The sequence below is a fragment of the Carlito syrichta genome, unplaced genomic scaffold (assembly GCF_000164805.1).
Source record: "Carlito syrichta isolate Samal-C Ts95f unplaced genomic scaffold, Tarsius_syrichta-2.0.1 Scaffold302727, whole genome shotgun sequence".
Classification (NCBI taxonomy): domain Eukaryota; kingdom Metazoa; phylum Chordata; class Mammalia; order Primates; family Tarsiidae; genus Carlito; species Carlito syrichta.
The window spans coordinates 114,069-128,664 of NW_007246823.1; the positions used below are offsets into that span (position 1 = coordinate 114,069).

General features: G+C 44.7%; 1 protein-coding gene across 1 annotated transcript in view; it reads left to right on the forward strand.

Annotated features, from left to right (window-relative positions):
- Window positions 1–14,596, forward strand: part of MERTK (MER proto-oncogene, tyrosine kinase) — a 127,374-nt gene that overhangs the window by 33,993 nt on the left and 78,785 nt on the right. The window contains exons 3-4 of the mRNA XM_008057096.2: window positions 9,248–9,348; window positions 11,587–11,760. Of these exons, the coding sequence (XP_008055287.1) occupies window positions 9,248–9,348; window positions 11,587–11,760 (275 nt within the window). The remainder of the gene's footprint in view (window positions 1–9,247; window positions 9,349–11,586; window positions 11,761–14,596) is intronic.

Below are 14,596 nucleotides of genomic sequence, written 5' to 3' on the forward strand. Positions count from 1 at the left end.
GGCAATCCACTCACCTTAGCCTCCCAAAGGCGTGGGATTACAGACTGAGCCACTGAGCCCGGCTTCTTCAAAATATTTTAATGACTGCTCTACACCATTGTAATCTGTTATTCTGAAACAGAAACAAATGTAGAAAAATACAAATAAAAGTGTAAAGAGAAAGCCGGGCTTGGTGGCGCAGCTTTGGGAGGCTGAGGTGAGTGGATTGCCTGAGCCCGCGGGTTCGAGACCTGCCTGGGCAGCGAGACCTCATCTCTATAATAAATCAAAAAATTAGCCGGGCATGGTAGCGCACGCCTGTAGTTCCAGCTACTTGGAAGGCTGAGGCGGAAGGATCGTCGGAGCCCAGCAGGTTGAGGTTGCGGTGGCCGGGTGCGGCCACTGCACTCCAGTCTGGGCGACAGAGTGAGACTCCAACTCACCAAAAAAAAAAAAGTATAAAGAGAAAAACATTAGAAATTATTTTCAAAATGCTGAGATTGGGGGCATACCCAAGGGAAGAAGTAACTAATATGGTACTTCTAGTCCATATTAGGTTTTTGGTTTTTTTTTTAAGAGACAGGGTTTTACTTTTGCCCAGGTTGGAGTGTAGTGATGTGGTTGTAGCTCACTGCACCCTTGATCTCCTAGGCTCAAACAATCCTCTTGCCTCAGCCTCCTGAGTAGTTGGGACTACAGGCATGTGCTGCCATGCCTGGCTAATTCCGTTTTTGGTTTTTTTTTATGGTAGAAATAGGGTCTCACTATGTTGCCCAGGCTGGTCTTGAACTCCAGCCACCATGCCTGGGCAATTTTCTTTTTTGTAGAGATGGGGTCTCCCTATATTGTTTAGGGTGGTCTTGAACTTCTGGACTCACATGATTGTCTTGGCTTGGTCTCTCAAAGTTTTGGGATTATAGCAGTGAGTCACCGTGCCTGGCCTAGATGCGCTCCTGAGCTAAGTCTGATCTTTGCTAATAATTCACTTTTTTTTTCTTCCTGTTTCATTTGGATGTCTATTAACTGTTGATAGAGCCAAGAGTCATCTTTCATTAGAAGGTGTAGAAAATACTCAGAGTCTGTTAGCAGGTTGAGATCCCTCGAGAGCATTTACTAAGCCTCCTTTATGTGACTTGAGTCAGAGGGCTGGGCCTCTTCCTTGGCGTCCTAACCAGTAGCCTGCCTCATCTGTATCCAACATCTGCTCATAACTATAGCACATCCATTTGACCAGGCCCTGGGACACTCACTGCTTAGCCAAGACCTTTCCCTGGAGTCTGCAAAGGCGAGTGTAATTTATGGGATATAATTAGCTCTGATGTCTGCTATAGCATGTAAAACACCCTCTAGCTTGATGGAAATTCTCCCTTGTGAGGTAAAGCACTCCCCAAAGACAGCAGCCATCAGACTAAAAGACTGGGGATCCCAACTCTCAAGCAAAAACAAAACTTGATGCTTTTGTAAGTTGGCAGATTTCATTATTGGTAGGTTTGTGGTGAAGGGAAAGTATTTGTTGTTTGTTTTTTGTTTAGTCTAGAGATTCTCAGTGCTCTTTAAATTCTGGCATAGTTCCCAGTGGCTAAAGCTGGATGATTTTACTCCTTCATTACATTTTCTTTGTAAAGTCAGGCGTGGTGGCTCACACTTATAATTCCAGAACTTTGGGAGACTGAGGCGAGAAGATTGCCTGAGCCACAGGTTCGAGACCAGCCTGGGCAACATGGCGAGACCTTGTCTCTACAATAAAATAAAATAAAATTAGCCAGGCGTGGCGGCGGGTGCCTGTAGTTCCAGCTACTTGTGAGGCTGAAGCAGAAAGATCGCCTGAGCCCAGCAGGTTGAGGCTGTGGTGGCCATGAGGGTGCCATTGCACTCCAGCCTGGGTGACAGAGTGAGACTCCGACTAAAGAAAAAGATAATTTCTTTGTAAAGACGTTCACGGAGTTGTTTGGGTGCCCTAAAATCCTGTGCCCTTGAGGCCCCCTGTCTCCATTCGGGTTCCTGGCACTGTGAGAAGTTGTGATTGCAGGGCCCCTGCCAGCTCTAGGTGCTGAGCTTCCTACCCTCACACTGCCTTCCATGGGTCTGACTGATGCTGTTGCTGGTTTCCTGTCCTGCTGCCCTTTGTAGCAATGAAAACAGAATTTAGAACCCCAGCTTGGGAGGCCAAGGCAGGAAGATCACTTTGAAGCCAGGAGTTCAAGATCAGCCTGGGTGACATAGGGAGACCTGGTCTTTATAAAACAATAAAATAAAAAGATTAGCTGGGCATGGTGACACATCTGTAGTCTTAGCTGCTTGAGAGGCTGAGTGGAGAGAATCATTTGAGCCCTGGAGCTCGAGGCTACAGTGAGCTATGATCGCAACACTGCACTCCAGCCTGGATGACGGAGTGAGACCCTGTTTCAGAAAAAGAAAAAAAAAATCAGTTTTCCTAATTTCTTAAGCCAAACCATCAGCTGGAAAAGCTATTAGTAACCACAGATGCCTGACACTCTCTAAGTTTGCTTTATATTGACAAGACTTCCTTTCAACTCAGAGTTCCTTAAACTGGTCTATCCTCCCAGCACCATTTGAACTGTGGCGGGTGAGAAAACAAGGAGCTTATCAGTGGATCTCTGTATTTCTTTTTTTTTTTTTTTTTTGAGTTGGAGTCTCACTCTGTTGCCCAGACTGGAGTGCAGTGGCTGCTCCCGGCCACCACAGCCTCAACCCACTAGGCTCCGCGATCCTTCCGCCTCAGCCTTTCAAGTAGCTGGAACTACAGGTGCGCACTACCACGCCCAGCTATGTGTATTTCTTAAAACATTTTTTTTAAATTTTCATAATTTTTATGTGGTAAAATGTGGATTACATAAAATTCACCATTTTAACCCTTTTTCGAGTGTACAGTTGGGTGGCATTAAGTATAGTCACGCTGTTGCACAACCATCACCACCATCCACCCACAGAACATGTTAATCATCCCAAACTGAAACTCTACACCATGGCACAGTAACTCCCAGTACTTCCTTCTCCCTAGACCCTGGTCACCAGTACTCCACTTTTTGTCTCTGAGTTTGACTACTCTTACACTACATTTGAGTGGCATCCTACAATATTTGGCCTTTTTTCTCTTTCTTTTAAGAAGGCTCTAGAGCTTAGCTGCTACTTCTGAGCTGTTTCCGAGCAGCCTAGCCTGGAAGGACTGAGGGTCAGAGAACCACGCAGTGTAGTTGCAAAATGTCCCTAGGCTAAACCAGCCCACCTCCCTCTGGTGTGATGGGCTTTGGCCATACCAGGTGGTTCCTGTCTAGACACTGTGGCTGAGTCTGTATCATTTCTTTCTTCTTCCCTGGTTCAGATGTTTGTATCTGACTAAAATCTGGTGAGATTTTTATTTTTATATCTTTATTTTTAAAGCTGCGCATATACATGGCAAAACGTTCCAACCGTTCAAAAGTTCTCTTCTCCAGCCCTCTCCCTACGGATATCTGAGATTACCCATCTCTTAGATATCTTTCTGGAGATATTCAATCCATATTCAGTTCTATGTATGTTTGTATGTGTGTGGCAGTCTTCAGTTTGTGTGTTAATCTCATAGAGTGTTACTCATAGCTGTGGTTGAATCAATACCCAAGGTTCACATTTTTTGTGGCTATGGAAATTCTGTTTTCAGCTGAATCATGTAATATACTATAATTATGTTTTACTTCTCGTCTTAGTTCATTTTCTGTTGCTTATAACAGAATACCTGAACTGAGTAATACCGTGTGTGGCAGGTTTGGTATGACCAGAGTCATGGGGGTGAAAGTATTCACCAAGACAGTTATAAATTAAGAAAGGTAGATCTATTAAAGGGAAGATACATTCTGAAGGGCACAGCTGGCAGAGGCAGCATAGAGAGAGTGGTTGCTTTCTGCTGTCTGCAAAGAGGCAGGGGCTAGAGGGATGTTTCTATAAGACGGGTGTCAGGGTTTAGTGGGCTGGGGGAATTGTCTTCAGGGGAAGTCTGCAAAAGGAAATTTCCAGAGGTTTGTGAAGCAGCTGATTGATTGTGGTGTTTTATTTCTTTAAGACAGGGTGAATTAACGGTAATAGTTAACTAGCAACAAATCGGTAACTACTTTTTTTTTACGGCAAATGTTTTACAGCTGTCTAATCAACTAACCAACCTTTATGACTCTTGCTGTTATCAGTAGGTTTCTTTGTAACATTTGTAAAATTTCATCCTGAGATTTCCTTCTATAATTTACTCCATTTACCCAATTGATGCTGCCATTTCCCCCACCCTTACTTTGAGGTAGTTTGCCTGGATACAAAACTCAGGAAAATAATTTTCTATTTTAATTTTGGAGTCTTCAGCATATTTCCTTTAAGTTCTGAGTTGCTTTTGAGAAGCAGGCTGCTTTTACAATTAACTCATAAATGATCCGCTTTTCTTCTCTCTGGAAGATTTGGGGAATTACATTTTGTCTTAGAGCTGTGACATTCTCTGAGGAAGCCTGTTGGTGAGTATTTTCTCTCCCACTGTGCTGCCCACCCAGGGGCCTGGTTAGGAAAGTCTCATATCTTCAGTTCTTGGGCACTTTCTGGAATGATTCCCCTTCCCCCTCCACTTTCCATGTTCTTTCTGGAGCTTTTCTTACTCAGTTATTGGGACACTGTAATGCAGTAACCCCGAATCTGAGAGGGCTTGTGAGTAGTGTTTACCTATTTAAAAGAAGTCACCCGAGGTTCAGCAGGGAGAGATATTTGTTCATTAGAACTTACAGGAGGCACTGATAGTGGCAGGTTGGTGAAGAATTTGCACCACAGGGCATTATAGCAAGAGGATGTGTGTGTGTGTGTGTGTGTGTGTGTGTGTGTGTAGTGGTCTCACTCTGTCACCTGGGCTGGAGTGCAGTGGTACACTCACGGTGATCCTTCCGCCTCAGCCTTCCAAGTAGCTAGAACCACAGGTGAGTGCCACCACATCTGGCTTATTTATTTATTTATTTAGTTATTGTAGAGACGTGGTCTCACCAAGTTGCCCAGGCTGGTCTCGAACCCCTGGACTCAGGCAATCCTCTTGCCTCTGCCTCCCAAATTGTTGGGATTACAGGCGTGAGCCCAGCAGCAAACGGCTTTGTAGTCAAAGCAAGCAAGTTAATTATTCAAATCCTATATATGACTACATTGATTAAGAGTGACCAACTACATTGCTTTCAGCTTTGCTTGGTCCCCTGCAGCCTGTGACTCATTACTGGGAATATGCGCGCTCCTCAGAGGCCAGTCTTGGCTAGAGGCTGCTTCTTAGGACAGGGGAAGGAAGAAGCCAGATATGGGAGAAACAGTCTATGTCTGTACAGTACCTCACAGATACCTAGATTGCTGTGCTGAGCTCAGAGGCTTTCCACTTGAGCCTCCGCGGGGACTTTGAGCCTCCTGTCTCTGCTGGGGAGAGAGGGGACACCAGAGACAGCCCCATCCCTACCTCCACCCTGCCTTTTCAGTGGGAGCCTTTCCTTGGATGTCTAGAAAGCAACAAGTAGAATGATTTCTGGAAAATCTTCACTGTGATATAGGTGGTGTGGATCTGGACTTGCTAATTAACAACGGCTCCTATCCATCTCACTAGGTGCTGCTAAAGCTCTTCCTGACATGCATGACTGAAAACAAGGTTTTGATTGTGTTCTCCTTGTGTTCTACATGCTCCTTTTCTGTTTCCGGGCAGAATCTTCCTTGCTGGTTGGCTTAAGGCTCTTCTGGACGTTTTTTGCAACCTGGTTTCTATAGTTCAGAGTATGTGCCAAGCTGCTAATTGTGCCTGATAGTTTCTCAGGCTCTCTGGGACTCTGCACAAGTATATCCTTGGGCTGCCTTTCTGGGGCTGTGCCCTGCAGTTCTCCTGCCCTTTACTTCCTCTCTGGCCCTTGTGTCTCTGAGTCCTGCTGCAAGCCTGCTGCCATTATGAGGTCTCAGGCCTTGAGCCAGAGCCAGTCTTCATAGACACTGGTGTTCTCAGCCATCTCTCCTGTTCACTTTGCTGAACCCGTGCAAAAGATGATGCCTCTTCTATAATCGGCTTGTGAAGTGTGTGGTAATGGCCCCCCTCTTCAGTAGCCTTGGCTTCTCTTGGAACTTCAAAGATTAGACCAGTCAGCTGTGCAGAATCTTCAGGAACTGTTGACTGTCAGGGTCACCCACCATTCAGCCACTAGTCATTGCCCACGATGTACAGGGTATCAATCCAGATGCAAGATTGTCTCCCTCTTTCTTCAGCCCTCTCCTGTCACCGTGACATCCAGGTAGTCAATTAAGGGAAGGCCAGGTAGTCCCTTACTTGGAAATACTGTCCTGTGAGATCTTCTCTTTTTTTCCTGGTGACCTCTAGGGATTGTGACATTTAGCCACTGCTAGAAAGCATGAAAGGATCTGACCTTTCCTTGACCTCAGTCCTCCCCTTGTTCACTATCCATTCATTAGGCACATTCCAGAATTATAAGTCAGAGATGCAGCTCAGATGTGCACATAAGGAAATGCAGTGACAATGTTGCGGGATAACAGAGAGGCCGTGACATGGAGGCTATCTTTGGAAGTAGCAGTTTTAGCGTCAGTGCGTCTCAGTGGGCTAATGCTCCAAGGCTGAGCAACCTGGAGAGAGAGGAGAGGGATTTTTATCTGTTAGTTTAGGTAAGGGAAGGGTCAGGTTGTATGGCTATACATTTTTCCTTTGGAATTTGCAAGGTTGTACTTAGCAAAACCAGATTTTCAAAGAACAAATTGTCTCCAGGGTACACATGACAAGCAGGGGTTGTAAACTGATAACTTCACAAAGAGAGGATTTGGGGTAAGCTTGTAAATTGGTTGCTATCTTGCATTTCCAGGAAAGTGCCTCTTGGCTATTTAGTTTTCTCAAGCCTGGTGTCTATCAGGTTTGGAGCCTGCAGGTTGATCTTTAAAAGGAATAATTTTAACTGTTTTTAGCCCCTCTTTGCCACAACAGGGACTCTTAACTGCCAGGTCCTGGAAACAATAAGGATTTAACCTGAACAGCTCTGATCTCCCCAGTTCTGACTGATGCCATCATTGACATACATTTTTGGTTGTTTGTTTATTTTTGAGTTAAAAGCTCACTCTGCCGCTCAGGCTGGAGTACAGTGGCATGGCTCACAGCTACCACAGCCTTGACCTGCTGGGCTCTAGCAATCCTTCCATCTCAGCCTTCCAAGTAGTGGGACTGCAGGTGCACCCACCATGCTCAGCTAATTTTTTTATGTATTGTAGAGACGAGGTCTTGTCATGTTGCCCAGGCTGTTCTGAAATCCCTGGGCTCAGGCAATGCTCTCGCCTTGGCCTCCCAAAGTGCTGGGATTACAGGTGGGAGCCACTGTGCCTGGCCAATATTTTAGGTTCTTTTTTTTAATCACAGGCTAATAAAGGTCTGCAAAATGGTATTGTTGGAGAGACATTGTATTTAACATGTTTAGTATTTGTTCTGAAAACTGTGTATTCAACCTGAGAGAAATGTGTCTCCCCGAGACCTGGGGCCCTCACTCACTGCATGTGTCTGTTCTAGATGCTGACCAGGCTGTGCTAACCCCTAGCAGCTGCCACCCATGCCTGTGGGGTCTGTGGGCCGGAATGGATCTCTCTCTAACTATGACAGCTTCCTGATCTCTCTTAAGCCTTAAACTTCAGCCCTTCATAGTTGAGGGATGGATTTTATTGTGTGTTAGGCAAGCTGCTAGAAAGAAAAGTAGACCCTTCATGTTTTTCTTCCTTTTCCTCCTTCCTCTGGTCACCATCTTCTTTTCTGTGTCTAGTGAGGAATACTTTTGGGCTGATAAAGGCATCCAGTGTTGGAGAACATCTGAGAGTATTCCAAAATGTTCTTCATTCCCTCTCTCTCCTTCCCACTCCTGGCTAAGTGCAGGTTTCATGTATGTTGTATAATTTCCTGGTTGTAAACATGTTGGAAAGATAGAAAACAGGCTCATCAGCTTCTTAGAACCAAGGCTGCTTCATTATATCAGAGATTTTCTAACAATGTTCTAATTATAACATAAGGAATGCAAGAGAACATTTGTAATAAAATAATATGAAGAGTGGATTGCCTGAGCCCACAGGTTTGAGACCTGCCTGGGCAGCGAGACCTCATCTCTACAATAAATCAAAAAATCAGCCAGGTGTGATAGCGCATGCCTGTAATTCCGGCTACTTGGAAGGCCGAGGCAGAAGGATCGCCGGAGCCCAGCAGGCAAAGCTGTGGTGGCCGGGAGCAGCCACTGCACTCCAGTCTGGGCGACAGAGTGCGACTCCAACTCAAAAAAAAAAAAATGAATTCAACATGTAATTTCTGGGCATGAGCACCCCAGGAGAGATGATACCATACCAGGGACTTGCACCTAGCTGCACCTTCAAGTACTTGACGTGTGATTGCTGCAGATGCATGGTGCTATCAGTGATGGATCTTCCAAAATGATGCACCATAAAGTTCCAAACATGACAAAGAAATACCACTTTCATGGTAGTTGCAGTCCTAGAAAATGAGGTGGATATCAAAACCACACAAAATACTTTGTGTGCATGTAAAATGGAATTAAGTTCTAGACTCAGAAGGTCATTTGGAATATGGAACAGTTGCCCCTGGCCCCTAAAAACGATGGTGCCCTAGACATTGTGATGACCAAAAACAACTCCACAAATTTCCAAAATGCTTTGTGGGGTTAATACCCTGATGCAGAGAACCACTAGTATAGCGTCTACTGTAGAAATCAAGACAGATGACAACACATGTATTAGTCAGGGTTCTTCCGAGAAGCATAACCTATATTTATATCTACATCTGTATCTGGAGAGAGATAAATTTCTTTTAATGAAAATTAACTCATCCATAGTAGGAGCTGGCATATATGAAACGAGCAGAGTGTTCGCTGGAGACCCAAGAAAGAGTTGATATTGTCTTGAGTCCAGAGGCAGTTTGGAGGCAGAATTCCTTCTTCCTCAGGGAACCTCAGTCCTTTCTTATAATGCCTTCAACTGATTGGATGAGGACCACCAACACTGTGGAAAGTAATCTCCTTTACTCAAAAGCCACTCATTTAAATGTTAATGACGTCTGAAAAAAAACACCTTCACAGCAACATCTAGACTAGTTTGACCAAATAACTGGGTACCATGTTCTAGCCAAGTTGACACAGGAAATTAACCATCAAGACAAATGACAAAGTTGAAGAATTTTCTGTTCCTATAATAAGGATTCCAAGGGTAGCCACTGTAAATATCTTTATGTTTCTCTTTGAAGCATAGCCAGTGTGCAGCGTTCAGACAATGGATCGTATATCTGTAAGATGAACATAAACAGTGAAGAGATCATGTCTGACCCCATCTACGTTGAAGTTCAAGGTAAGCCCAGAGACCAGAGAGTTCCGTCGCCTGTAATAAATGTTTTGTGTATGATACTCTAAAGTTTGGCCTGCACATGTATACAAACCTTCCAAATCTACCAGCACTGAAATCTTACAAGGCAGTCCTCTCTGTAGACTGCAGGTAATAACGAAATGAATTCAGTTCCTAAAGGTTGAGCTCTATCCTGGTTGCTAGAGGTATGATTATAAAGAGATGATGGGCTTTCTTGTCCAGAGTTTATGATTTTTAAAAAAACAAGCTGAAAACTACTTTTTAGGAAGCAAGATGCATTCTGTTATCCAGGTGCAGTGCTGGTACCAGATACCACTCGCCTGTGGTGACTGTGGGCTTATTGTTCAGCATCTTTTCTTATCTTACATGAGTGGAGGGTGAAACCCTGTAGAGTGGGTGGTTTCCCTGGACTGGCTCAACAGCTCAGTCTGGGACTCCTTTGGGGCCCTAGGATCTGTCTAGTGCATGGTTCGTAGAAATTTTATGACATCACATGAGGGTCATTGCAGATGAGGAGTGAGACATCGGGCTGGGGAAAGGCAGGAGCTTTAACTCTAGTGGGGAATGTGAGCTGATGCATAGGTGAATCAGGCCAGGGTTTTGTGCCCTGGGCCTGGGAGTCTGGATGTCTGGTTCTGCAATGGCAGAACCTGTCAAGGAAGGCTGCAAGGAGGCAGCATCTTTGTTATTACCCCTCTTCTTCCAAGGGCTGCCCTCCAGGGCCCCTGTACCCCTGCCTTCTGAGGTGCCCCTGTTAACAGAGCTATCAGATCACCTCTCTTTTCTACTTCCTCCTGACCCTTCTCACAGACTTTACAGTAGGTGATTAGCTTTTCAGAAACATCTCCTACTACAAGGAATCTCTGCTCCTCATTCTTTTATGAACCGGAAATTGACACCCACTAATGCAGAAGGGGAGGCCTGAGGGAGCAGGAATGGAAGGAAGAAGGAGTATGTGGGAAAGACAGCGAGGGGGAAGGGATGAGGGAGGGAGTCTCCGCAGAGGAGTCTCTTAGATCTTTGTGCTAGGCATATCCCAGCCTGCACAGCTAGTGTCTCGGGGTTATGCCAGCATCAGCCAGGGAAGGGTTTCCTACACTTGCTGCTAACCTGGGCAAAATACTTAGAGGATATTTTACTTGTCAGAATCCCAGAAAAATGCCCAGGGCAGGAACATGTGAAGTGTGAATGGAGTTTTGAATAAACTTGAAACAGGAAAAAGAATCCCATTTCACATAACTCCCACATCATTCCTGCTGGAACTAGATCTGTGAATTCCCAATCTCCAAAAAGCACAATTAGCTTGAGTTGTTAAATTTTTGTCACAGGTCCCAAATAAGTATTGACTGGCTTTCTCTGAGCTATTCCTAAGCTTTCTTGTGACCCTGATTTTGGAATGACAGAAGATTTTAAGATTGTGACCGTGTAACTGTGTTTGTATTGTTGTCATGAGAATGTATTTTGAGAAGTGCTCAACCCTATATAAGTGTATGGATAATAGATTGTCTTCATATACTGGGCAGATTGCTTGTGTAGATTTTTTTTTACTGTGTGTTTATTTTGGCAAAAATAATATTGAAAACCTGCTAACCAGTCAGTTCCAGAAGTTTGAGTAACACCTGATTTAAGACCTGTCTGTGGCCTCCCTTCTGGTAAAACCAGTTCTGAATCACTATTCACAACCCCTTTGGGAAAGTATCCTAGAAAGCCTGCTCAAGGTAGACTGGTAAAAATTAGCCTCTGTGCCTTTTTAAAAAATATATTTTTGAGACAGAGACTCACTCTATTGCCCAGGCTGGAGTGCAATGCAGTGGCTCGGCCATGGCTCACCACAGCCTTGAGCTTTGCTCAAGCAGTCCTCTCACTTCAGCTTCCTACATAGCTAGGACTACAGGCATGCACCACCTCACCTGGCTTATTTTTTTATTTTTGTAGAGTCAGAGTCTCACAATGTTGCCCAGGCTGGTCTCAAACTCCTGGCCTTAAGCGATCCTCCTGGCTCAGCTTCCCAAAGTGCTGGGATTATAAGCATGAGCTGCCACGCCCAATCCCTCTGTAATTTTTCTTACCCGACTTTAAGGAGGTGAGAAATGGCCCTGTTAGACCTGAGGTTGGTATATAAAGAAATCTGTTGCCATGTCCTTGTCCAGTTTCCGTTTCCCTTGGGGCTCTGCCTCTGCTTCAGGATCTGAAACATGTTTTTCTTTAATGCTTTGTCTTCAGGACTTCCTCACTTTACTCAGCAGCCTGAGAGCATGAATGTTACCAGAAACACAGCCTTCAACCTCACCTGTCAGGCCGTGGGCCCACCTGAGCCAGTCAACATTTTCTGGGTTCAGAATAGCAGCCGCGTTAATGTATGGCCTGAGAAATCGCCCTCTGTGTTAACTGTTCCTGGTAAGTCTGAGCAGTTTGCTTATTTATTTATTTATTCATTCTTAAATAGTGGAAGGAATCAACAGTTTGGTGTCCCCTGCTGTGTACCCAGTGGGCGATGGAAAAGGATGAAATTAATGCAGGTGTGGCAGTGAGGCTATGTGACCATGTAGATAGGAAGGCGGGTAGTAATCACAGGTGTGATGAATTCACAGGCCAGAGTTTGGAAGTAGGTGAGGGCCCTCCGAAGGTGTGTAGGGTGAAGTTGGCCCAAGGGCCAGAATCCTCGAGCCCAGGCAGCAGGAGCCCTGTTCACATCTCCTGTTGTTGCTGTGGATTTGCCAGCCTGACAGGTCTTGAGTTTACAGAGCAACTGACACAGAGATGTAAAGTTCAAGGTCATCATCACACAGATGATTTTGAAGCCGGGGTCCGGAAGAAGGCGGGGGTCTCAGTGGGTTTGACAGCAAGAAAGGGGATTGGTCACGGAGAGCTGTTGCAGGAAGTTTGTGAGTCCTTGTGGAATTATGGCTGAATGGAGAGTCCATGGTCATCCTGACTTCCACCCAAATGAGAGGAAAGTGCCCTGTTGACAGTGATCTTGTAAACACTGTTGACCTTTCCTGTGCACTAAATTTGTGGCTCCTCTGATTGTGTCTTTCAGTAACATCTGGCAAGATTGCCATGCTCCTCCCTCCTTCCTTTCTCCATGCATTCAGCAAATGTCTCAGGAGGGACATCTATGTGTCTGAGGCTGTTCTAGGCCCTCAGGACACAGCCGTGAACTTTTGGAAACTCTCTCCTGACTCTCTTCTCAATTCATTCTCCTTCCTCATTGGCAGGAGTTCTGAATGGTGGGGTGCACCGGGACTCAGTCCTGGGCCCTCTTTTCACTGAGACTCTCCCTCCTGGGGGATTTCCTCTAGTCCCCCAGCTTCAATACCATCTGCATGGTGATGACCTTGAACTTTACATCTCTAGCCCAGGCCTCTCCTGAGCTTCAGGTTCGCACACTAGGTGCCTCCTTGGCATTTCCCTTTGCTGGGTACATAGGTATCTTAAAAGGAAACCCTTGATTTCTACCCCAGACTTGTTCCACCCCAGAATTCTCCTCATCTTGGTGAATGATGTCACCGTTTGCCCATCCTTACTTCTTCTCATTTTTCATGTTGAACGCATCAGCAGTTCTGTCAGTTCTGGTTCTACAAAAATCTGAAAACTGCCTTTTCTCCATTTCTGCTGCTAGCACCCTGGTCCATGTCACAGTCAGCTCCTGACAATACCACTGTGATCTCTTTGCTTCCTAATTATTCCCTTTGCTCCCAGCTTTGTTCCTACTCCCATTCTCCTCAGCAACAGACATATCACCTGCCTGCTGAAAACCCTGAGGTAGCAGCCTTTGTCTTAGACTGTCACTCAGAGTCCTTCCTACCTTGCCCTAAATGCTGCATGCTCTAGCCCCTGCCCAACTGTAGCCAATCTGGCCCCATCCCACTCTCTTCTCCCTGCTCTTTGGCACCAGTCACATTAATTGTTTTTCATTTCTCCAGACACGTCATGTTCATTCTTGTCTTAGGACCTTTGCACACCTCTTCTGTCTGCCTATGATGTTCTTCCATCTGCCCTTTGTCCTATGATGCAATTCAAATATCACTTCTTTAGAGAGGCCTTCCTTGGTCACTCAACTATTTTAAGTCTTCTCCACCCCTTTATTGACCCCAAATCACATATTCTTGTGTACTTCCTCCATTATGCTTGTCAGAGTCTATAATTACCCTGCTTATTCATTTGGTCTCCTTGTCTTAGATAATATAGTTTGGTAAAGACAAGGCCTTTATCTTCCTTGTTTGCTATTGATCTCATAGTGACTAAAACAGAGCCTGACTTATAGTAGTACTCAGTAAATATTTATGGCAAGGGCGGATCAACAAGTGAATACCAGCTGACAGCTATCGCCTCTGGATCACTTGTCTAACCTCTGACTTCAGGATTTAGGATTTTCTCTGCTTTCCTCTGAGCTTTCTTTGAGTTTCTCCAAGGAGTTGATAATTAAGTAACTTCTTTGTTCAAAATCAATTTTAAGAAATATACCCTAACTTTTATAAGATGGTTATTCTGAAGCCCCATAAAGAAAGACTTTTTTTCATCGAGGTAAAATTAACATGCTATTAAATGCATAGAAGTTAGTTGTACAAGTCAATGAGAGTGTAGACACCCGTGTAACTACCATCTCAATCAAGTCAATGAGAGTGTAGACACCCGTGTAACTACCATCTCAATCAAGATGTAAAGCGTTGCCACCACTTCAGAAAGCTCCTCATAGTTCCTTCCAGTTTGTCACCACCTCCCATAGGCAATGCTGTTCTGATGTCTACATCAAAGTTTAATTTAGCCTGTTCTTGAACTGTAAAAAATGGAATATAAAGTATATACTGTTTTGTGGTAGGTTTCTTCCTCTCAACATGATGTTTTTCTAATTCATCTGTGTTGTTTTGTGGATCCCTAATACATTTTTTTTTATTGCTGAAAAAATATTGTATTGTATTTATGTGTTACTTTTGTTTAGTTGTTTGGTTAACATTTGGAATGCTTATGACTGTTGGCTATTATGAATAGTCAGTTATGAATATTTGCATACAAGCCTTTTAGGGGACATATGGGTTTCTTGTTTGTTTGTTTGTTGTCTTGGCTAAAAACCTAGGAAAGGAATTGCTGGGGCATATGGTAGGTGTAAGTTCAACTTTTTTTTTTTTTTGAGTTGGAGTCTCACTCTGTCACCCAAACTGGAGTGCCGTGACCGCTCCCGGCCACTGCAGCCTCGACCTGCTGGGCTCCGGCAATCCTTCCGCCTTAGCCT